The following is a 23,512-nucleotide window of genomic DNA, read 5'->3' as shown; positions in this document are numbered from 1 at the left end:
CCGGCGTCTTGGGGGCGGGGCCGCGGGTACGGCGCGCGGCCTGGGCGGAGCCGCCTTGCGTCACGCTGCGGCGCCGGAAGTCGCGGTGCTCAGGGGCCGCGAGGATTACTTGCCTTCTGGTTGCCTGTGCGTTGGGGCTTCCTGGCCGCCATGGTGTCAGACGGTGAGGGCTGTGCTGGGAGGGACCCTCCGACCCCGGGACTGGGCGAGCTCGGCCTGGCCAGGACCACCCAGATGGAGAATTATTTGGGGGGCTGGGTGCAACCTGTTTGGCCCTTAGGGGGTGTAGCAAATGTGTTTATTTACTCAGTAAAGATTTCTGAATGGCGTCCTGTGTGCCAGGCGTTATGTTATGCGCTGGGGAATACTGCAGAGAACGTGACGGACGAAGGCCCTCGGGGAGGGTACAGTCTCGTGGGCGACGCAGACAGTAGGCAAGTAAATAAGAGTAATTTCGAAGGGTGACAAGAGATGCGACAATACACCGGGGTTGTCGAGGAGCATCTACTTTAGATAGGAGCTCACGTTCTGAAACGGAGTCTTGAGTGCAAGTTGAGCCACTACATTACACTAAGAGAAATGGGGAACTTGAGGGTAGAGAAAGGTGGAGAGACTTTCATTCGTACGTTGAACTACCAGTTATAGAGCCTAATGTCTTAGAGGAAGAAAAAAGACCACCAAGGTGGTGGGAGCGAGATGAGCTAGAGGGATGAGATCCCGAGAACTCGGCGGATGCATGGCCCGTGTGGGCCAAGATAAAGAGGTTGAGCTTTGTTTTTAAGTGTAATATGAAGTCATTGTAGGGCCTTAAGCAAAGAATTGCTACAATCTGATTTATAATTCTAAAAGGGCACTTTGGCTGCTGTGTAGAGAAGGGACTGTGAGAGCAAGAGTGGAAACAGCATTTTGGAGTGTGTAACAACTGCCCATACTTCCTTTATCTTTTTTTTTTAATGTTTATTTTTGAGAGACAGAGCATGAGTGGGGGAGGGGCAGAGAGAGAGGGAGACACAGAACCTGAAACAGGCTCCAGGCTCTGAGCTGTCATCACAGAGCCCGACGTGGGGCTGGAACTCTCGAACCTCAAGACCATGACCTAAACTGAAATTGGACACTCAATCCACTGAGCTACCCAGGCGCCCCTTTCTTTTTTAATCCATACCACAAGGCTGTGAGAGAGGCAGGCCTGGCATGGCCCAAAGAAGGAAAAATCACAGGGCAGTGCATGTGCGCCGATACCCGTCTCTCCTGACAGGCAACACTTTGTCTCAAGCTTTGGGTAGTGGCAAGGAGTGACTGTGACAGTTGTGGGATATGGGGCCTCATGCTCCATGAGGAAGTGGATTGTGGGCTTGTGGGTGGAGGAGTGAGGCCTGTGGAAGACAGTTATTTAGTGCTGCTTCTGTGCTAGGCATTGTTATGTGTGCGCTGCCTGTATTCTTTCATCCCAGGGTTAGCAAAAATCCTCACTGTATCAGGAGTCCGGTCTAGACTAGTCTGGTAGAGTTAGCAGAGCGGGCAAGAGAGATCAGAAACACAGCTCACTGTGAAATGAGACAGTGAGTGCTAAGTGTCATTAAAAGAGGGTCGGGGGTGGACAGTGGGGTATTGAAAAGCTAGTCTTCAGAGTCCAGCAGATCTGTCTTCATAGCAGGGTGTTTGCTACTTGCCAGCCGGCCATGTGATTTAGAGCAAGTTCCTTTCATTTGCAAAACAGGAATGCCATACTTCATGTCCTCTAAGACGATACTGATCATGAGATGTGTTTTTATTTAGGATACCACTAAGAGAAATGTTGCCAGTCTTCACTGGAAGATTCCATCCTGCTTTTAGCAACTGTTAAACGCTAAAAAAAAAAAAAAAAAAAAAAAAGCACTTGGGTGGCTCAGTTGGTTAAGGGTCCAGCTCTTGATCACGGCTTAGGTCATGATCTCATGCTTCGTGGCTTAGAGCCGCGTATCAGGCTCCGCTGACGGCACGGAGCCTGCTTGGGATCCTTGGTCTCCCACTCTCTGCTCCTCCCCCCTCCCCAAATAAATAAATAAACAAAAAAAAAAAAGGAGAGAGAGAGGGTGCATGTTATAATTGGTGAAAGATGGCAGTAATATTTCCCTTAGCTTGTCAGCGCGGAACGTGGTTATAGGATTACATATGCCAGCGCCTGATGCAGAGGAGGCTGGTGTTCCTGTTCTCAGATGGGGGGACAGGACCTGTTGGAAGACCTGAGGATGGTTCGTGGAAGAACGAGGTAGCACTGGTTTAGGGCTTTGAAGAGTAAATAGGATTTGGATACGTGAGCGGAACTCTCCACGGAGTGAGGCTTCTCTTGATCTAGGAGGTGGGACTGCAGGAGGAAGGTATGGGGGCGGAAAGGTGTTACTGCTTTTTGCTATTAAGGGAGCATCCTGGGTTTTTGATTACGGCAAGTACTTCCTGGTTTGTGTGTCTTTCATACAAATTCAGTTAGAATTTAGACTCCTTGAGGGCTTGAACCCAGTATCCCGAGTGCCGAGCACTGGCACTTAGTGTAAATGTTTGTTAAATGAATTCATGTGTTGTTAGCCTGTTTAGTTGTGCCTAACTTTGGAGAGTAGCCTATTCACAGTATAATCTTTACGTTAACAACTGCTTTTCTGTCTTTGGTTCCTGGGATGCGTGGGTGGCTCGGTGGGTTAAGCGTCCCACTGTTGATTTGAGATCAGGTATTGGTCTCAGAGTTGTGAGTTCAAGCCCTGTGTTGGGCTCAGCGCTGGGCGTGGAGCCTAGTTAAAAAAACAAAATGGATTCCTAATCACAATTGGCCTTGCTGCAAGGCGATTTGATAGACTTGAGGCCAAACTAAGTCCTGTGTCTCCCCTCAGCCTCCCGGTGCCTGAAATTCTACTACTGTTGCATCTTAACTGGTTAATCAGTGTGTTCTGTCCTTGACCAGGCATTTAAAAATGACTGTTTGGGGTTAAATTATTAGGAATTTATTGGGCGTCTACCACATGCTAGGCAGTTGTGCTACAAGCAGAGGAGGAAGGATCCTCTACCCCACGGAGCTTACTTTCTAGTTCATCAAAGACGTAGGGGCGCAGAAGGCAGGCAAGAGCCTGCTCAGGGCCCACAGAGCTTTAAATTATTAGGAGAACATGGCCTTCTGTTAATTTCATGATTGTAGGTTGATAAACGCATAAAGGCACGTGGTGGTGCCTGCTGCGGATTTAATTTACAAAGTGGGGATGTTAGCTTTGATACACTTCCATGAGGCTAATGTTTTTGTTTTTTGTTAATATTTTCAGAAGATGAATTGAATCTTCTGGTTATCATAGTTGATACCAACCCAATTTGGTGGGGAAAGCAAGCGTTAAAGGAGTCTCAGGTAAGATTGCTTGAGGAGGACTTGAATAATTCTGATTTAATTGCGTGTAAGTTTATATTGCTTTTTTTTTTTTTAAAGATCAGCTTTATTAAAATCCTTTATATGCCATAAAATTCATCCATTCTCATGTACAATTCAATACTTTTTTAGTAAAAGTCACAATACAATAGTGTAACCATCACCACACTTTCATGTTAGAATATTTCTGTCACCCCAGAAAGTTCCCTCTTACCTGCTCACAGTGCTTCTTCCCCTAGTTGCAGGCACCCACTGATCTGCTTTCTGTCTCGGTTTTGCCCTTTCTGGACATTTCGTATATTCCATGCAATCGGTAGGCCTTTAACAAAATCTATTTAGAAATATTTTATTTTGAAATAACTACAGACTCATAAGAAATTATGTTTAAAAAATTGGTGCAGAGAGATCCCATGGACCCTTGCTCCGGCTTCCTCCAGTGGTGACACCTCATGTATCCAGCCTACAGTAGTGACGCCAGGAAATGGACATCAGTACGCTCTTCAGACCTTATTCAGATCACAGCAGTTTTACATCCACTCGTGTGTACGTGTAGTGCTATGCGGTCCTATCACATGCGTACATTGGTGTAACCACCACCGCAATCAACACAAGAACTGTGTTATCACACAGAAGCTCCCTTGTGCACCTTTAAAAATTTTTTTAAAAAGAATATTTATTTTTGTGTGTGTTTTTTTTGGGTTTTTTTTTTTTTTTTATACNAGATAAACCACATCTTCTTGATCCATTCGTCTGTTGATGGACACTTAGGTTCTTTTCATGTTTTGGCTCTTGTTGAGAGTGCTGCTATGAACATTGGGGTACATGAGCCCCTATGCATCAGCACTCCTGTATCCCTTTAATAAATTCCTAGCAGTGCTATTGCTGGGTCCTAGGGGAGTTCTATTGTTAATTTTCCCATTCCGTTGGTTGCCTATTAGTTTTCTGGATTGTTTCCTTTGCCGTGCAGTATTTATTTTTGAAAGAGAGATAGAGTATGAGCAGGGGAGGGGCAGAGAGAGAGGGAGACACAGAATCCAAAGCAGGCTCCAGGCTCTGAGCTGTCAGCACAGAGCCCAACGCGGGACTCGAACCCACGAACTGTGAGATCATGACCTGAAATTGGTCGCTTAACCGACTGAGCCACCCAGGTGCCCCATCCCTTGTGTTCCTTTTATAGTTGTTACACTTGGGGCACCTGGATGGTTTGGTTGGTTGAGTGTCCAGCTCTTGCTTTTGGCTCAGGTCATGATCCCAGGGTCGTGGGATCAAGCCTTGCGTTGGGCTCCACACTGGGACTGGAGCCTGCTTGAGATTCTTTCTCTCTCTTGCATTCTCTCTCTCTCTCTCCCCCCCCCCCACTCCACCCTGCTCCCCTACTCATGCGTTCTCTCTCTCAAATTAAAAAAATAGCAATAATAATATAGTTGCTACGCTTTTATAGACAGTCCCTGGTCCCTAACCCTAATAAATACTGATCTAATGTGTTTTCCAGCGCTGTAGTTCTGTTATGTAAATAGATCATAAAGCGTGTAGCCTTCGAGGTTGGCTTTTTTCAGTCAACTGAATGCCCTTAGGGCGCCTGACCTCGGCTCAGGTCATGAACTTGTGGTTCATGAGTGTGAGCCCCGCTGTCCGCGCTGTCAGCACAGAGCCCGCTGCAGATCTTCTGTCTGGCCCCTGCCCCCACCCTGTGCCTACCCCACGCTCCACGCATGTGTGCGCGCGCTCTCTCTCTCTCTCTCTCTCTCTCTGTCTCTTTCTCGAAAATAAAAGTAAACATTTAAAAACAAAACAGAGTGCCCTTGATCCATTCAGTCATTCCATGTATCAGAGGTTGCCCTTTTTATTATGGACCGGGGTCCCACAGAATGACGTGCCACAGCTCACTTCGTCACTCACCTGGTAAAGCTCTGACATTTGGGTCGATTTCTTTAGTTTTGGGGCATGACATAAAAAGCTGCTCTGAAAATTTGTATGGAGATTTTTGGGTGGACGTAAGTTTTCATTTTTGTGGGATAAACGTCAAGATTGCAGCTACTAGGACATATGGGAATCGTGTGTTTGGGTCTATGAGAAACTGCTGTACTGTTTTCTAGAACGGCTTTACACTCCCACCGGCAAGCATGAGAGATCAGTTTCTTCTCCTCACCGGTGTTTGATGTGGTCACTGTTTTTTACATTAGCTGTTTTAATGCGTTTGCCACCTTCTTGTGGTCTCCATCGCATTTCCTTCATAGCGAGATGTGTTGCTCATCTTCCTGTAGGCTAATCTCCTGACCTGTCTTTTCGTGTCCTTTGTCCATTTTCTAGCTGGAGTGTTTGGGTTATTTTTAACTATTGAATTTTGAGATTTTTAAAATATATCCTAGATACCAGCCCTTCGTCAGATATCTTGTTTGCAGGTCTTTTCTCCTGAGCTTTAGCTTGTCTTTTTATCGTCTTCTGGTGGCTGTTTTAGAGCAGAAAGTTTTTAATTTTGATCAAGTCCAGTTTCTCGATATTTAAAACATGTAGCTTGTGCTTTTAGTGTTGTAAGGATTCTCAACCTTGCTGTAGGTCCTAAAGATTTTCTCCAGTGTCTTCTGTGAAAAGTTCTATGTGTAAATCCATAATCCAGGAGGACCTGGCCGGCTCGGTCCACAGAGCATGCAATTTGTGATCTCACGGTTGAGAGTTCAAGCCTCACGTTGGGGGATAGAGATTAAAAATAAAATCTTTAAAAAAACAATAAAATAAATCCGCACTCCATTTTGAGGTTTTTTTAATAAACTGTGAAATTTAAGTTGAGCTTTCATTTTTTTTTTTTTGCCTCTGTGTAATCCAGTTGCTCCAGTGCCAGTTTTGAAAAGATGACTCCTTTCTCCAGTGAAAGGCTTTTGCAGCCTTGTCAGAAATCACATGAGTGCACTTGTGTGCGTGTATTTTGGGTGCTATTTCTGTTCCTTTCATCTGTGTGACTCTCTCTCCACCAATACCACAGTGTCTTGATTATGATAGCTAGATAGTAAGTCTTAGGCTCCCCCTGGCTGGTTCCTCTCACTTAATTCTTCTTTTTCAAAATTATTTTTTTAACTATTCTAGTTCCTTTGCTTTTCCATACAATTTAAAAATTTTTAATGTTTACATTATTTTTGACAGGTAGGAGGGGAGGGAGAGGGGGAGAGAGAGGAAGACACAGAATCCGAAGGCAGGCTCCAGGCTCTGAGCTAGCTGTCAGCAAAAAACCCTGACGCGGGGCTTGAACCCACGAACGGTGAGACATGACCTGAGCCAAAGTGGGACGCTTAACTGACTGAGCCACCCAGGTGCCCCATGAATTAAATTTTTAATAGTTATTAGAGTTTTGAATAGTCTTTTTCGTATTGGGTGAGTTTTGGGCATATGTAGTATTTTGATTTTGTTTTCCACTTAGAGTGTAATGTTTGGAGGCTCATCCATGCTGTAGCATGTATTGGTGGTTCCTTTTTATTACTGAAGAGTATTTTATTGTGTGGATATATCTCTTCATCTGTTGATGAACATTTGAATTGTTTCCATTTTTTGACTCTTAGGAATAATGCTCAAATAATTCTCAAACAAGTCTTTGTGTGGGCATATGTTTGCATTGCTCTTGAGTAGCTAGATGCCTGTGAGTTGACTTGCTGGGTCATGTGGTAAGTTTAGGTTTAACTTTTTAAGATGCTGCCAGACTTAAGGAGTGGGCACTCCATTTTCCATCCCCTTGAGCAGTGTGTAAGAGTTCTGGTTTCGTCACATCCTTGCCAACACTTGGTCTTTTTTATTATAATCACTCTAGTAAGTAGGTAGTGGTATCTCACTGTGGTTTTAATTTGCATTTCCTTAATGACTATTATATATAAAACATCTATTATGTATGTGGTACATGCTTATTAGCTGTCATATTTTCTTTTTTTTAGCTTATTTATTTATTTTGAGAGAGAAAGAGAGACTGTGAGTAGGGGATGGGCAGAGAGAGAGGCAGAGAGAATCCCAAGCAGGCTCCATGCTGTCAGCGCAGAGCCGGACATGGGGCTCAATCTCACAAACCGAGAGATCATGCCCTGAGCCGAGATCAGGATTCGGATACTTGATGGACTGAGCCACCCAGGCGCCCCATCATATTTTCTTAGTTGAAATGCATATTCCGTTATTACGCCCGATTTTAAAATTGGGCTGTTTGCTTTCTTATTACTGAGTTGTAAGAATTCTTCATATGTTCTGTATATAAGTCTTTTTCCAAGTATATGATTTACAAATATTTTCTCCTGGTCTAAGACTTTGTGGCTTGTCTCTTCATTTTCCTAATGGTGTCTTTTTTAAAGTCAGCTTTATCCAGGGGGACCTCACTGGCTCAGTCAGTAGTGTATGTGACTCATGATCTCGGGGTCTTGAGTTCAAGCCCCACATCAGACTACTTAAAAAAAAAGAAAAAGAAAAGTCAAAGTTAAAATCAGCTTTCTTGAGATGTAATTGACATACAAAAAATAGCGCATGTTTAAAGTGTTCAGTTTGATATGTTTTTGCATGTGTGTCCCTTCATGAAGTTATCACCACAGTCAAAATAATGAACACAGAAGTCTGTGACCCCCTTTCTTCATGTTCCTTTATCCTGTACGCTTCTCTCTGCTTGTCCCCACCTTTGGGCAACCAGTGGTCTGTTTTGTCATAGATTAGTTTGCATTTTCTGGATTTTTATGTAAATGGAATCAAACAATGTGTAGTGGGATATCTTTTGGTCTGTTTCTTTACTCAGCATAATTATTTTGAGATCTGTCCATGTTGTGACAGTAATTCATTCCTTTTTATTGTTGAATGGTAATACATTGCATAGACAGAGCAGCACATCGCTGCATATCACCTTGTTTCACCTCGAAAAACTTTTATTTTGAACTCTCATCAGTGGTATATGAGAATTTCTTTTTTTTGTACCCAAATAAATTCTCTTTCCTTGTTTTTTTTTTTTTTTAAAGTTTTAAGCTTATTTATTTATTTTGAGAGAGAGAGAGAGAGTGCACAAGCAGGGGAGGGGCAGAGAGAGGGAGAGAGAGAATCCCAAGCAGACTCTGCAGCGTCAGTGTGGAGCCAGACGTGGGGCTCGAACTCACAAACTGTGAGATCATGACCTGAGCCAAAACCAAGAGTCGGATGCTTAACCGACTGAGCCACCCAGGTGCCCCCCCCCTTCTTTCTTAAGTTTATTTATTTATTTTTGAATTGGGGGCTTGCTAGAGCGAGAGAGGGAAGGGGAGGGAGGGAGAGAGAGAATCTCAAGCAGGTTCTGTGCTATTAGCATGGAGCCCAGTGCAGGACTTGATCTCACGAAAGGTGAGATCATGACCAGAGCTGAAATCAAGTCAGATGCTTAACTGACTGATCCACCAGGCACCCCTCTCTTTCCTTGTTTTATCTTTTGCTCATATGATACACCATAAAAGATGTTTCAGTTTGCTTTTAGTGTATTTGATGGCTTTTTGTATTTCTCCCTTGGGGCATTGCACATTTTCCTCTTTGGGTATTTTTTTTAAATGATTTGTGGATACTCTTTATATTAAAAAGTTCACCTTTTGCTTATCATATGTTGCAGTTATTTTTTTCCAGTTTGTAATTTGACTTTCACTTTTGTTTATAGTCACTTTCTTGTCATACAGAAATTTTAATAGGTATCTTTTATAGATTTTTAAATAAAGTGGAATTTATCAGTGTTTTCTCTGCTGCCTGAAGTACTTTTTTCTTTAAGAGAAACATGCTTTTTTTCCAGGATTACAAATATATGCACCCACATGTTTTAGTAATATTAGTGCTTAAGAAAATGTAAGCTCAATGAGAGAAGGGATCTTTGCCTGGCATATAACAGGTACTCAGGATACTTAGTGACTGAATGAAGTGAAAACTTTTACAGATCACCAATTTAATCAGCATGTATTAATCATCTATTCTGCGTCGTGATCGTTTTCTAGTAATTTTATCAGAGAATATGTAACATATTTGCTTTCCTTAAATGTACAGAAAATATTTGTGGAACAATGCACTGATGTAGAAATCATCTCAGATAAGTAAAATCAGAACACTAATTTTCAGGTGTTTTGGTTTATGGCTTTGGAAGAGGGAGCTCCTGAGCAAATATTCAGCAGTGAATAATTGTCTAAAATTTAAATGAAGTCTTTATCGTTTCAAGACCTAACCTAGTTATTTGGGTAGCTGCTTTATCTTTTCTTATGGTTTCTATTTTCCACAGTTTACTTTATCAAAATGCATAGATGCCGTGATGGTGCTGGGAAATTCTCACTTATTCATGAATCGTTCCAACAAACTTGCCGTGATAGCAAGTCACATTCAAGAAAGGTATGACCGTTGTGGTTACCTTTTCAGTGCTCGACACGCCTGAGGTCTCGATGCCTGTCGGCGCATCCTGTTTGTTTCTCTTCTGTACCACAAAAAATTTTTTTCTAGCGCATTGAACAATATTAACAGCATCAAGAATCAGTACATGTTCATTTGAAAGGAATGAATATTGGAAATCTCATTAGCTGACATCTGCTAAGCTGCATCATATAACACATGTAACTTACATAGGGTCCGCCATACTCTGTAGGCAGAGAACAGCGACAGTTATCAGTAGGGCAGGCAGCTCCCATCACTGTTGCCCTTGTAGGTCTGCCCCGGAGAGCAGGTAACGTGGGAGGTGTGATTCTGCTTTCTCTCAGCCAGGCCTGGCCCCTGCGCAGTTCTCAGGGGGTAATGTTTCACTGCTCCGGGTGTAATTCTGGTGTTTACAGATAAAGGTTTTTCTTGTTATGTAGGCTTTTAACCTAGCCCAACTTCCCCATCTGGTGCTCAGCAGAAGAAACAGTGACTTACCCTCCCCCCTTTCCTCTCCTCCCCCCTCCCTTCCCCTCCCCTCTCCTCTCTCCTTCCTTCATTCCTTTCTTTTTAATGTTTATTTAATTTTGAGAGGGAGGGAGAGCACAGGTAGGGGAGGAGCAGAGAGAAGGGGAGACACAGAATCAGAAGCAGGCTCCAGGCCCTGAGCTGTCAGCACAGAGCCCCACGCAGGGCTCGAACCCTCGAGCCATGTGATCGTGACCTTAGCCAAAGTCAGACACCACTCAAGCGCCCCAACAGTGATCTTTTCTAACAGGAGTGTAGAAACTGGCTGTGTGTGAGTCACTTTGGGATGGGTGTGTAGGTGTGCAGCTTCTCCACAGACATGACTGTGTACACGGTACATATTTTCACGATTAATCTTGACCATACTTTGCACGTGTATGCCGACCGTAGAATCCGATTCTCCGTGTAAGACACAGCTCTTGTATGTTTTAATTAGATGTCACATCATGGTAGAAGTGACTTGTTTACTAGCCTATTTCATGTGAGGTGGGTAGGCCTCACATTTCTCGTTCCTTTTTTTTAATTTTTTTTTTTTTTTAAGTTTCTGAGAGAGAGAGAGAGAGACAGCGTGAGCAGGGGAGAGTCAGAGAGAGAGGGAGACACAGAATCTGAAACAGGCTCCAGGCTCTGAGTTGGGTGTCAGCACAGAGCCCGACGCAGGGCTCGAACCTATGAACTGTGAGATCATGATCTAAGCCAAAGTCGGACGCTTAACTGACTGAGCCGCCCAGGAGCCCCACATTTCTCGTTTCTTAGGGCTGTTCTCTCGGCTCTGTTGAAAGAGCCTGTGAACCACCAAGTAAGTGCTCTCGTTCCCATGATCACTATGCATTTTTCTCAGAATTGAATGAAAAAGACGTCGCTGATGTGGTCAAGATATCAAAAGAAAACTGTAAAAGGCACAGGGGTCAGTTGTTAGAAAAATCAAAGATGTATATTTACAGCATTATTATAAAAATCATGAAGCACTAGGAGGATCTTTTCAGGGACGGTTGGACCAGATTTGAATTACGGGGGTAGGTAAATATTCCTCAAATGATAAACCAGAGTCGCGAGTTAGAACTCGGTGTGACTCTCTTCCCGAGTGGCATCTGAGGAAGTAGAATGAGAACCACCTCGAAGCATTCCAAGAGACTGGGACCCAGTACAGGCTTTATTTCCTCTCACTTTTGAGGAAACAGAGGTATCATTAGAACACTCTCTGGTGGTAGACTCGTGTTGGCCAATTATCACAGAATCTTCTGAGGCAGAATTGGTGTGGTTTTGTTTGTTTTCTCTGCTGAATTTCATCTGGGTGTTTAGTGAGGACAGAGTCCTGGTGTAACTCGTGTTTTTCCCCCCGTGTTTCAGTCGATTCTTATATCCTGGGAAGAATGGCAGACTTGGAGACTTTTTTGGAGACCCTGGCAACCCTCCTTCCGAATTCAGCCCCTCAGGGAGCAAGGACGGCAAATACGAGTTGTTCACAGCAGCGAATGAAGTTATTGCTGAAGAAATTAAAGACCTCATGACCAAGAGTAATGGATTTCTTTACCCATTATATTTTTTTACAAGAGCAGTTGAATGTGGAGGTCCTGGAGGCTCAGAGTCCAGAGATTTGGGATTCCTGTTTACTTGCGTTCTTTCTCTTTTGTAAGAGAATTTTCATCAGAGCCTGAGCCTGTTTGCCTGACCTCACCAGCAGCTCACACTGTCCGCCAGCCTCTATTTCTTGAAACCCACTCTTAGCGTCTAAGGACATCCTTTTGTCCTGGTTTTCCTCTTTTGGGACCATTTTTCCATTTCTGACTTTTCCTTCATCTTGTCCTGTAAAAAATAGGTTTTTCAGTTCTGCACATTCTTTTTCTTCCTCTGTGTGTTCTCATCCACTCGTATCTTTAATTATCATTTCTATGTGAACACTTCCCAATCTGTCTCTAATGTAGCCTTTCTTCCAGCTAATGCTTCCGCAGAGGTGTCTGTGGTCTGGCTCACACGCCCCAGACTGGGTTCATTATCTTTCCCTCTCAGTCACACCGCCATTTCCACCCCCAGTTTCTGCCACGCCCATCCACCTACTTTTCCAAATTCAAAACATTCATTTTTGACTTTTTTTCTGCTCACATTCACCATCTAGTCAGTTATGATATCCACTTAGTTTAGCCTTAGAAGTACCTCTAAAATCTGACTCCCGATTCTCTGTCATCTGACTCAATCCCAGCACCACTGGCATTTTGGGCTGGATGATTCTTTGTTGTGGGGACTGTCCTGTGCTTTGGAGGGTATTTAGCAGCATCCCTGGCCGAGACCCATTAGATCCATAACATCCCCCAGTTGTGATAACCAAATGTCTCAGACTTTGCCATATTCTCTGTAGGGCACAGTTGCCCAGGTTGAGCACTGCTGCTCTGGATCATTGTGATGGCTTGTGTTCACTGACTTCTGTCTGTCCCTATTCAGGTCTTTCCACTCAGAGATATCCTTTTAAAAATCAGAGCTACTATTTCCTGACTTAAAGGCCATTACTGGTTCCCGGTTCCCTGCAGGCTGTGGTTTTTAAACTGTAGCCTGTGTCAGAATCACCTGGAAGGGAAAGGCTACTCTTCAGAGACAGGAAGTAGGTTCATGGTTTCCTGGGGCCGGGGCAGCAAGAGAGTGATTGAGACTGGCCCAGGGTATCTTTTGGGGTAAAAGGAAATGTTCTGAAATTGGGTTGTGATAGTCATGTACAACTCTCTAAATTTACTAAAAACCACTGAATTGTTTACTTAAAAGGAGTGAATTTTATGATATGTCAGTTACAACCCAATAAAGCTGCTAAAAGTCACCTGAAGGGCTTGTTAAAACAAAATACTGGGTCTCAGCCTACACTTTCTGATTCCGTGGGTTGAGGGTGGGCCGAGGAATTTGTATTTCTGTTAAGTTCCCAGGTGAGGCTCCTGTACGTGGTTCTAGAACCACGCTTCAAGAACCACTGGCCTCTCGGGCAAACTTTCAGCTTCTCAGTGTGGTGTTCAAGGCCTTTCCTGGTCTGACCTCCCCCACGGCGGGGGTGTCAGTGCTCCAGGACCAGCTGCAGGCCAGGGGGCCGTCTGGGCTCTCCACCCTCTTGAGCTGCTTCACTGTTTTCACTCAAGGCTTCAGACAAGTCCCCGACATTGTCTCTGCTTGCCACAGCCAAGGGGCTTGCTCGACCCGCTCTCCGCTAGCCAGGCGGCTCTCTGAGGGTGGAAGGCAGAGGGGCTCAGATCAGGCAGCTGCACGTGACCTTCCGTACCACTTAGGTTGTAACAAACCTGAACCTTTCCAGATAACCCCAGGATATTTTTATTTATTCTTTATCATGGTAGAACACATGTAACATAAAAGTCACCATCAGCCATTTAAAAATGTACAGTGCAGTGACATTAAGTACGTTCGTTCGCATTGTGTACCAACCTCACCACTGTGCATTCCAAGAACTTACCCCAAACTGAAAGTTTGTAGCCCCTCTGCCCCTGACCACAGAATATTTTAAACTGAGAAAATGTTAAAAATTACTTATTTAAGCAATACTGAGAACAGATCTCTCTTTGTAGTTTTAAACCTGGTTTGGATGTGTCATCTGGTCTCATTCATGAAGAATGCTTTGGTTTGAAAATTATTTTAGTCCAAGAAAATGCCTGATAATTGACTCTTTAACTTTATTATTATTATAATTTGCAGGTGACATAAAGGGTCAACACACGGAGACTCTGCTGGCGGGATCCCTCGCCAAAGCTCTTTGCTGTATCCTTCAGAGGGTGTCTTCTGTGTGAAACACATCTTCCGTGCAATCATTTTGAGAACCTTGGGTGTCCATATGAATGAAAGGCTTGGGTATTCTAAAGTAGTGGGTAATCAAAAAGCAGTTTATCTTGGCTTTAGAATGTTTTTAAGATAAGCTGTAAAAACTTGGAATGTAAAGAAACAGAAAACTCTTATATTCTCTAGTATGTCCTGCTCCCGGCAGATTCTTGCCGGGGGCGCTTGTATCTTGCAGACTGGTGAGGGTGCGTGTGTTCCTTCCACTTTCTGCAAACTAGGAACAGTGTGTTTGATTATAGGAGCCATTTACTGATCCTTGGGCTTCATTCAGGAGCGGTCTCTCCACAGGCCCACAGGCTGTTTGCACTTAGCGTAGCGTGAACACCTTCCTGAGCGCTTGACGTTGTCTGTTTGCGTGGCGTTCTCCCGGTCTTCTGTGATTTGATTTCTCTGGGAGAGTATTGAGAGGTTCCCACGTCTTGGACTTTGGGGGTGCCCTCCCCTGTGTGTGGTTTTCACATCCTTACCATGCCCGGCGTAGTGCCTTACCTAGGGCCCCAGTACTCACATCTAGGACGTGGTGGACAATCACAGAAGGATCATGTCGTGGCGATTTAGTTTTCTGGGACAGAGATCATGTTTTGGTCAAAGCCCAGTTGATTGGAAACCCCCCATAGCTCTTGTGAATTTATGGTGGGAAGTAGAGCATTTCTCTTTTCAGTGAAGTAGATGCTGGATTTATTTAAAATTTAAGGTTATTTTTCTCTTTACTATAAATATTATGAAAGCAAATAATATTTTTAAATTCCTTAATGCTAAAAAAATAAGATATTCATAGGATGAACAAGGAGGTTAAAGGTAGGAGTCTATGGTTTTTTGTGAGGTCTGTAACTCTAATTTTACTGCTATAGTTTTGGTGGACTGTTTAAAAAGTTGGTTGGAAAACCTTATAATATGTTTAATAAGATTCAGTTAAATTGTAATCTGTTTTTATTTCTTTATAGATAATCAGGAAATGAAATCAAGGATTTTGGTAAGGTTAAGAAAAAAATCAGTGCTATGTTTATATACCAACTACTGCCAATTAGAAAGCATAATGAGAAGTAAGACCCATTTATCTATTTATTTTTTTAGTTTTCTTTGTTTTGAGAAAGAGAAAGAAAGTGAGCAAAGGAGGGGCAGAGAGAGGGAAGGGGAAGAGAAAGGGGCAGAGAAAGGGGAAGAGAGAGAATCCCAAGCGAGCTCCATGCTGTCAGTGCTGAGCCCTATGCAGGGCTCGATCTCATGATTGCGTGATTATGACCAGAGCCAAAACCAGGAGCCAGACACATAAGCAACTGAACCAGCTTGGTGGCCCAACACCCAGTTATAATAAATATTGAAAATCCAGAATAAATTAACAAGCAATGTGTAAAACGGATTATGATGAAAAACTAAAACGCTGAGAGACATAAGAGCATTGAATGGAGAGCCAGATTTTACTCTCGGATGTCAGTTTTTCCAAAGTTAAACTGTAAATTCAATGCATTCTCAGAATATTAATGAGTTTTTTTTTTTACTGCCCTGGCAGAGTCGGGGGAGTTCAATTCAACAGTAAGGGGCACCTGGCTGGCCCAGTTGGTAGAATGTATGACTCTTGACCTTGGCTTGTAAGTTTGAGCCCCACATTGGGTGTAGAATTAGTTAAAATCTTAAAAAGGAGACAATTCAGTTTATCTAGAAGAATAAATCAATGAGAATAGCCAAGTGCTTTCTGACAGAGAGTAATAAGCAGAAGCTTGCTCTGTCAGCATCAAAGCACTTAGCAGGGGTGCCTGGTGGCTCAATCGGTTAAGCGTCTGACTTCGGCACAGGTCACGATCTGACGGTTCGTAGGTTCAAGCCCCGCATCAGGCTCTGTGCTGACAGCCAGCTCAGAGCCTTGAGCTGCTTCAGGTTCTGTGTCTCCCTCTCTCTCTGTCCCTCCCCTGCTCCTGCTGTCTCTGTCTCTCTCTCTCTCAGAAATAAATAAAACGTTAAAAAAAAAAAAACCAGAGTATTTGAAAAAAAAAACAGCACATTGCAAAGCTGCAGTACCACTGTGATTCTGGCACAGTAGTAGTTTGAGCCCCACCTTGGGTGTAGAGTTTATTTGTTTAAAAAGCAGTTTGCAGAACACTGGGTAATCATCCTGGGTTGTGTGTGTGCGTGCGCCCGCATTTTTGTGTGAGTGTATATACGTGCCCACACAGGTGCTCTCTAGAAACTGAAACAAGAATTCTCCCTTGAGTGGGAGGGTCTGGGGGAGATGGTCGCCATCATCTTTGTGCCGTAGACAGGATATGATAATAGTAACGAGGCAGACCCAATTAGGAAAGCCGTGCTGGTCGCGTCTGTGTCTGCAGTCCATTGTGTTGACATGTGGGTGGGACTTGGGTGTGCCTGCGAGGCATTCACGTGCATATGATTTCCAGGTGATCAAGGCTGCGGAAGATAGTGCGCTGCAGTATATGAACTTCATGAATGTCATTTTTGCAGCACAGAAGCAGGTGAATTGGGGGTATTCTTTATTTTTTTTAATTTTTATTTAAATTTCAGTTAGACACCATACAGTGTATACTAGTGTCAGGTGTACAATATAAGGACTCAGCACTTCCATACAGTACTCTGTGCTTGTCATCCATTCCCCTGTGCCTCACCCCTCCCCTCTGGTAACCAGTAGTTGTCCGTAGTTGAGGGTCTGTTTCTTCGTTTGCCTGCCCTTCTCTCTCTTCCCTTTTTTTTCCCCTAGGGAGAGCATTCTTTTTAAAGAATATTTGTTTCATAATGAAGGAATTAATTTTATTTTTTGAATGACCTACGTAGAAAGGTATTCTGACCAACCGGCGTTATTCAGTGGATTAGGGATCTGCAATTCATATTTTGTTCTAATCATTTCTTTCTTTGGGGTCCTGGAGCCCATGAGGAGCTGAGGGGTCCCCATAGAAAGGTACACGGAAGCCCAGTTTTGCATTTAGTTCCATGGAATTCATATAACCCTGTCTAGCCCGTCCTTGGACCCATCCTTGGGCCTCAGACCAAGATTCCCTAGTTGACAGTTCTCTGCACACCTTGCCTCAGTTTCTTTCTTTGTGCAGGGAGGTCTTATAAAGATTTGATATTTTTTACTTTTCAAGTATTTGAGTGAATTTTCACTAATTCAAATGAATTATCAGTATGACATTGTCTTTTTTGATATGTTAAAAAAAACTTTCTTAAAACTTCAGTTTTAAACCCAAAATGCTGCCATGTCCATGCCTCATATTCTCCATGTTGGAGCGGTAGCGTGCTGTAGTGAAAAGGCCGTGGGCTTTGGGGACAGACAGACTGGGGAGTGACAGCACTGCCTCCTCCCGGCTCTGTGACTGCAGCCTGGCCTGCCTGGGTGCTTCAGCTGCAGATGCGTGGTATCTACCTTGCATGGTTGTCCTGCATATCAGATAAGCCATTGTGAGAATAGTCTAGCACCCAGTAGTTACCCAGTGTATGCTAGTCGTTATTATTACTCCTCTAATGTTTTCGGAATGTTCGTTTCAGAATATTTTGATCGATGCCTGTGTTTTAGACTCGGATTCAGGACTCCTCCAACAGGTATGTGTTAAGGAACGTGTGGTGGTGGTTCGGGGAGCATGGTGTGCTCTTGATCTCTTGTAAATGCCTCTCACCGCCCTGCACCCAGCTTTAGGCGCAGCCTGTGTGCTGCTGCAGCCTAGAGCACTATCATCTCCTGGCCCTTGTTGTATTTTATTTTTCTTATTGAAGTATAGTTGACACACAGTGTCACAGCAATTTCAGGTGAACAACTCTCTGGTTCCTTTATTTCTGAGAGAGAGCGAGAGAGAGACATTGTGAGCAGGGGAGGGTCAGAGAGAGGGAGACACAGAATCTGAAGCAGGCTGCAGGCTCTGAGCTGTCAGCACAGAGCCCGATGTGGGGCTCGAACCCACGAACCATAAGATCATGACCTGTGCCAAAGTCGGACGCTCAACCAACTGAGCCACCCAGGCGCCCCTAAAATTTTTATTTATGCTCCACACAGTGACTTTGATTGGTTCTATAAAAGTGATTCACACGTTGAAATGAGGTCAAGCAACACAGGAAAGTATTTTTTTTAAAGGGGTGAAAAAACCCCCAAAACATCGCTTCAAATCCTATCTTCAAATTACGATTATAAATCTTAGGTGAATAGTATGACAGATCTCTCTCTATACCAGGTATAGATGGAAGAATGATCACTAAGTAGAGCATTTTATAAAGACCGGATTATAACTTCCCATCTGTGCTGTCCTACACGATAGTTACATGGCTGTTGAGCTCTTGAAATGAGTGTGGTCTGAATCGAGATGTCCTGTTAAGTGTAAGGTACATACTGAATTTCAAAGACTTAGTGTGAAGAGCAGAATGTAAAAGATTTCTGTATTGATTACATGTCACAACGATAATACTCTGAATATACTGAGTTAAATAAAATGTTATTAAAATTAACTCTGTTTTTTTCCCTTTTTTATGCGGCTAGAAAATTTTAAATTTCACACGTTGCCTACATTATATTTCTGTTGGATGGCACTGTTAGATGTTGCTTTTTAATCAAACGAGGAGACAGAAATTTAATTTAATCAAAGGGGGGGGAACAAGACTGAAGATACTGCTGAACGGATAAATGCCTTTGACCACAAGAAATACCATTTCCTAAAAGATCCGTTGAGTTGAGGCTACTGCTGGGGACGCAGAGTGGGACATACGGTTGGAAAGTAGTGTCAGAGTTCCAGAACGGTTGTCTCCTGCGCTTGGTGGTAGGTACGTGGTGTTTGTTGTACTGAAACCATACTTACATGCCATATATACATATACATATATATACATATGTATATATGTATATATNCTTGGGTGTATGGTTGTATGTCAGAATTAAAAAACCAAAAAGTTTGAGTACATATTTTAACTGCCCATTTCAGCCTACACAGCATCTGCTAACTCCTAGAAGATCTTGCCTGGGCCATGAATTTAGATACCAGCTCTGCGGGGCACCCAGGGGCTCAGTCAGTTAAGCATCTGACTCTGGCTCAGGTCACGATCTCATGGTTCATGGGTTTGAGCCTGCGTCGGGCTCTGTGCTGACAGCTAGCCCAGAGCCTGGAGCCTGCTTCAGATTCTGTGTCTCCGTCTCTCTCTACTCCTGCTCACGCTCAGTCTCTTTCTCTCTCAAAAATAAACGAACATGAAAAAGATAAATTAAAAAAAAAAACAGCTCTGCCACCCCGACCTTCACATTTTTATGCGTGGGTCAGACCAAGCTCTCTGAATCCGGACTCACGTATCCAGCTGCTTATGCAGCATCCTCCCATGGGACCCCCAGCGGCATGTCGGACTTAACATACCTAAATCGGAGCTCTTGAGTTTTTCCACGCTGCCTCCCAGGGGCATCCCCATCTCGGCAACTGGCAGCTCAGTCCATCCGCACCTCAGGCCAAGATTCTGACCCTAACTTGTTTCTTCTCTTCTTCTCCTTTCCTACCCTAAGTAAATCTTGTTGATCTGATCTTTGAAGTAGTCTCTGAGTCTCACCATGTGTCTTCCCCTTCACTGCCGCCTCTCGGTGAAGACTGTAAGATCTGCTAACTGGTCTCCATTTCCACGCTTCCACCCACCGAAGTCAGTTCTCAGCACAGCGGTCAGAACGAAGCTTTCAAATTGCAGATCAGATCTTTTCCCTCACATGCTCGAACCCTCCTGTGGCCCCTGTCACACAGAGACTAAAACCCAGTCTTCCCGCGGCCGCCTGTTCTCCCTACGTGATAGGGTGTGCACGTGGCCTCTCCCACTTCACCCCAGCCACACGGGCTCCTTGCTGTTGCTTTTAAACCATAGGCCCGCTGCAGCCTGAGAGTGTCTGCACTTGCTGTTCCCTCTGCCTCTAAGCCTTTTCCTCATTTGGGCCACCTCCTCAGAGAAGCCTTCCCTGACTGTCCGGTGTCACTCCTTGTCCCCTTATCCAACTTCCATTTTTCGTCACAGGAATGATAACTTGTGACATTATTTCTGCATTTACTTACCTGACTGACTCTGTCTTCCCCCCCTTAAACCCAAGCGTCCATCAGCAGATGAATGGGGTTAAACAAGTTGTGGTTTAACTATACAATAGAATAGAATGTGATCATGAAAAGGAATGAACTACTGATAATGTGCCACAGCAGATGAACCCTGAAAACATGACACCAGGGGAAAGGACACATGCTGCATAAATCCACTGATATGAAGTGTCCGGAATAGACAAAGCCATAGAGCTAGAAAGTGAGTTAATGGTAGCCCAGGGCTAGAGGAAGGGCGTGGGGGTGACTGCTGCTAGGTATGCGGTTGCTTTTGGGGGTGAGGAAGATAGTGGTGACCGTTGCACAATACTGAATACAATAAAAAGCAGTGAATTACACACTTCAAGAGGGTGAATTTTATGGCCTGTGAATGATCTAAAAGCTGTTGTGAAAAAACATAATGGAAATGAGTAAACATGGCAAGAATACAGATGTTATCAGTAGCCGGCACAGGAGAAAGGGCATAGACTGTGCTACACTAAGGTCTTCCGAGGGTCAAAGAGTGGGGTGTCTGGAGGGAAAAATAAGATAGTTCAGCACCTTGAGAGGGAGCCGGAAGCCTCCGGTCCTCACTCACCCTTGGAGAACATTCCCTTTTGGTTTGCTCGGTCATATCCTCCTCTCCTTTGACCTGACTGGGTGAGAATTCATCCCTCTAGAATTGCTAAGCAAGTGCCGGTTCGGCAGAGAGCCCTTTGTATGTCTTGCAGGCTTGTGACATCACAGGGGGACTGTACTTGAAGGTGCCTCAGAAGCCCTCCCTTCTACAGTATTTGCTGGTAAGGAGGTGTTGACCGTGACCCTGACACTTGGAGTCCTGGTGAGAGACTCAATTTCCTGGAGAACACATGGGAGCAGGAGATGTGATGCTAGTAATTGGAAGAAGGTGGCCCAGGGGGTTGGAGCCTACAAGCATGCACTTGAGGTGGTGGCTGGAGGCCGCTGCGTGCAGAACGTGCCCGCGGGACGGTGCCTGCGTGTGGACGTCACGGGCAGATGGGTGAAAATGCATTTCTTGATAGACTTTGAAGGACAATCCTAATTTATTATTCTGGCTATTTATTATTCACTGGCTAGTATCTGATGTCTATGTCCTGGCTTCTGGTTAGTTTTCCCAATATTTTAAATAAAATTTCCTTCCTTGTCTTTTTTTTTTTTGCCCCCCTCAGTGGGTTTTTCTTCCTGATCAAGATCAAAGATCTCAGTTAACCCTCCCACCCCCGATTCACGTGGATTACCGGGCCGCTTGCTTCTGTCACCGAAACCTCATCGAAATTGGCTACGTCTGTTCTGTGTGCTTGTCGAGTAAGTTCAAGTACAGAGGTTTCCTTTTGTGTGTGGCGCGGGTGGCGGTGGTCAGAAAATAACGGTGCGTTTTTTTCAACGTCCTGTTTGTTTTGTTTGTTACATTTACAGTATTCTGCAATTTCAGTCCCATCTGCACCACCTGCGAGTAAGTACCCCCCGAGGCTGTGTGGCCGGCTCCCGGCTCCCCGGGAGAGGTCCTGAGCCCTGAGGAGTGTTCTCTCTCTCCTTTCAGGACAGCCTTTAAGATTTCGCTGCCTCCCGTGCTGAAGGCCAAGAAAAAGAAACTGAAAGCGTCCGCGTGATAATAAGATCCACCTCCGCCCTACACACACACTGCCCATCTTTTCGGGCCTGTGAATAGAAATTGTACGGCACAGTCTGTGTTGGGAAGGCCCTGAAAAAAATACAGCATGCGTAGGATAATTTTTACTGACCTTTCCTACAGGAAAGGTTTCTAAACCATTTTCCTCATCCTGTGCTTTCGGGGGACTGCTTTATTTGAGGGAGTCATTCTATGCAATGTGCCCCCAAATCATTTCTGACTGGTTTGGGGCCACAAAGGGAGAAGAAAAGAAAGCACAAATTAGTGGCTTTTTAAAATTTTTTGTTTTTTTTTAATAAGGTGCTCATTTGTCAGTCAGCCCGACCTGACTGATGGCAGGCTTTAGACTCTGTTCGGTTCTTACTGTGAACGCCCGACCCGTGAAATTGGAGCGTAGCTTTGGAAACAGCACTACTCGACATACACCATCTTCCTTGATTCCACAGCTGACCTTTACAGTAGTGGAATAATTAGTAAATAAGTAAATAAGATCCTTACTGTTGAAATTCAGATTTAGCTTCAGATTCAGATATTTTTTTCTTTTCTCGGACATCATTACGTGTCTGGACACAGCCATCCAAATAGTAACAGTTAGTCAGCAAGGAAGTACAAAGTGTGATCCCGAGTGAGCGAAGAGAGCAGGCGCAGGACTCTGGCGGCAGCTTTTTCTTCAGAGAGAGCGGGCGTGAGAGTTGATTGGCGAAAGCCAGTGTTTGCGGGTGGGGGAGGGACTCTCCTGGGGAGAATGGGTTCTTTACGGTTCTGTCTTGCCCCCCACATAGAATTCTTGCCTTTTGTAATCAGGGGGGAAAAAAAAGCAATAATGTTGGAGAACTGTTCTCTAGAAGCTTTGGATCTACTACTGACAAATGCTCTAGGTTCAGAAGAAAAATTATTTGCAATTCCAATAAGAAAAAACCCTATTTTTTTATGTGAGCTTGAAGTTACCNAAAGCAATAATGTTGGAGAACTGTTCTCTAGAAGCTTTGGATCTACTACTGACAAATGCTCTAGGTTCAGAAGAAAAATTATTTGCAATTCCAATAAAACCCTATTTTTTTATGTGAGCTTGAAGTTACTAGAAGTCCTTTCAAATTCCAGCACAGTGTAAGAGGGGCTTTCAGGAATGGTGGCTGGTTTGATTTGTTTTTAAATGCATACTGACAACAATAAACAAATGTATGCTGACAAAAACCCGTTTGTGTATACAACCTTGTATGTAAAGAAGATTTTAATTTTCTCTCAATACCATCTCAGAAGCTGAGTCTCATGTAAGTTTGGTGTTTGGTTAGATGACTTCAGGTAGATTTTGTATTTTGGATTTATAACTTTGTTAAATACACACAGATTTGGGTGGTCACTTGACAAGTATTTGTGAATCCTTAAGTCTGAGAATCTTGTCTCTTAAACGTACTATTTAATACTTCATAGCCTTAGTGTAATGGGAATCGCTGCTTCAGGTCTAGGAGCCATCAGATACCTAAAAGATAAATAATTTCAAAGAAGCTGGTCAGGGTTTTGTTACTACTTTTTGTTTGAAATGTTTTGTGTACCGGCTTAATTCTGTTTAGGTTTTATTTTTAACTGTTGTTTTTATGGTTGATGTAATTTTTTATAATAAAATAATTTAAATTTTCATATTTGCCTAAGGTATTTTCTCTTACTCATTGTTTATTTNTTTTTTTAATGTTTATTTATTTTTGAGAGAGACAGACAGAGAGAGCTTGAGCAGATGAGGGG

The 23,512-nt window shown here is 43.8% G+C and overlaps 1 protein-coding gene across 1 annotated transcript; it reads left to right on the top strand.

Annotated features, from left to right (window-relative positions):
- The first annotated feature begins 79 nt into the window (after positions 1-79).
- GTF2H3 (general transcription factor IIH subunit 3) lies at positions 80-22,819 on the top strand. The gene is made up of 13 exons (XM_077747968.1): positions 80-163; positions 3,285-3,364; positions 9,618-9,724; positions 11,621-11,787; positions 13,955-14,017; positions 14,864-14,893; positions 15,040-15,068; positions 16,489-16,563; positions 17,591-17,644; positions 20,853-20,921; positions 21,312-21,447; positions 21,559-21,595; positions 21,683-22,819. Exons 1-13 carry the CDS (start codon positions 151-153, stop codon positions 21,750-21,752), a joined length of 930 nt encoding a protein of 309 aa, XP_077604094.1. The 5' UTR covers positions 80-150; the 3' UTR covers positions 21,753-22,819.
- The last annotated feature ends 693 nt before the right edge of the window (positions 22,820-23,512 follow it).

The sequence above is a fragment of the Crocuta crocuta genome, unplaced genomic scaffold (assembly GCF_008692635.1).
Source record: "Crocuta crocuta isolate KB4526 unplaced genomic scaffold, BGI_CrCroc_1.0 scaffold29, whole genome shotgun sequence".
In the NCBI taxonomy this organism is placed as follows: domain Eukaryota; kingdom Metazoa; phylum Chordata; class Mammalia; order Carnivora; family Hyaenidae; genus Crocuta; species Crocuta crocuta.
The sequence above is the reverse complement of the archived record's forward strand: the minus strand, read 5'-3'. Positions and strand labels throughout refer to the sequence as shown.

Coding starts and splice junctions, on each gene's coding strand:
- GTF2H3 (XM_077747968.1), top strand. Junction 14,894..15,039: donor GATGAACAAGGAGGTTAAAG/GTAGGAGTCTAT, acceptor ATTTCTTTATAG/ATAATCAGGAAATGAAATCA. Junction 17,645..20,852: donor ATTCAGGACTCCTCCAACAG/GTATGTGTTAAG, acceptor TATGTCTTGCAG/GCTTGTGACATCACAGGGGG.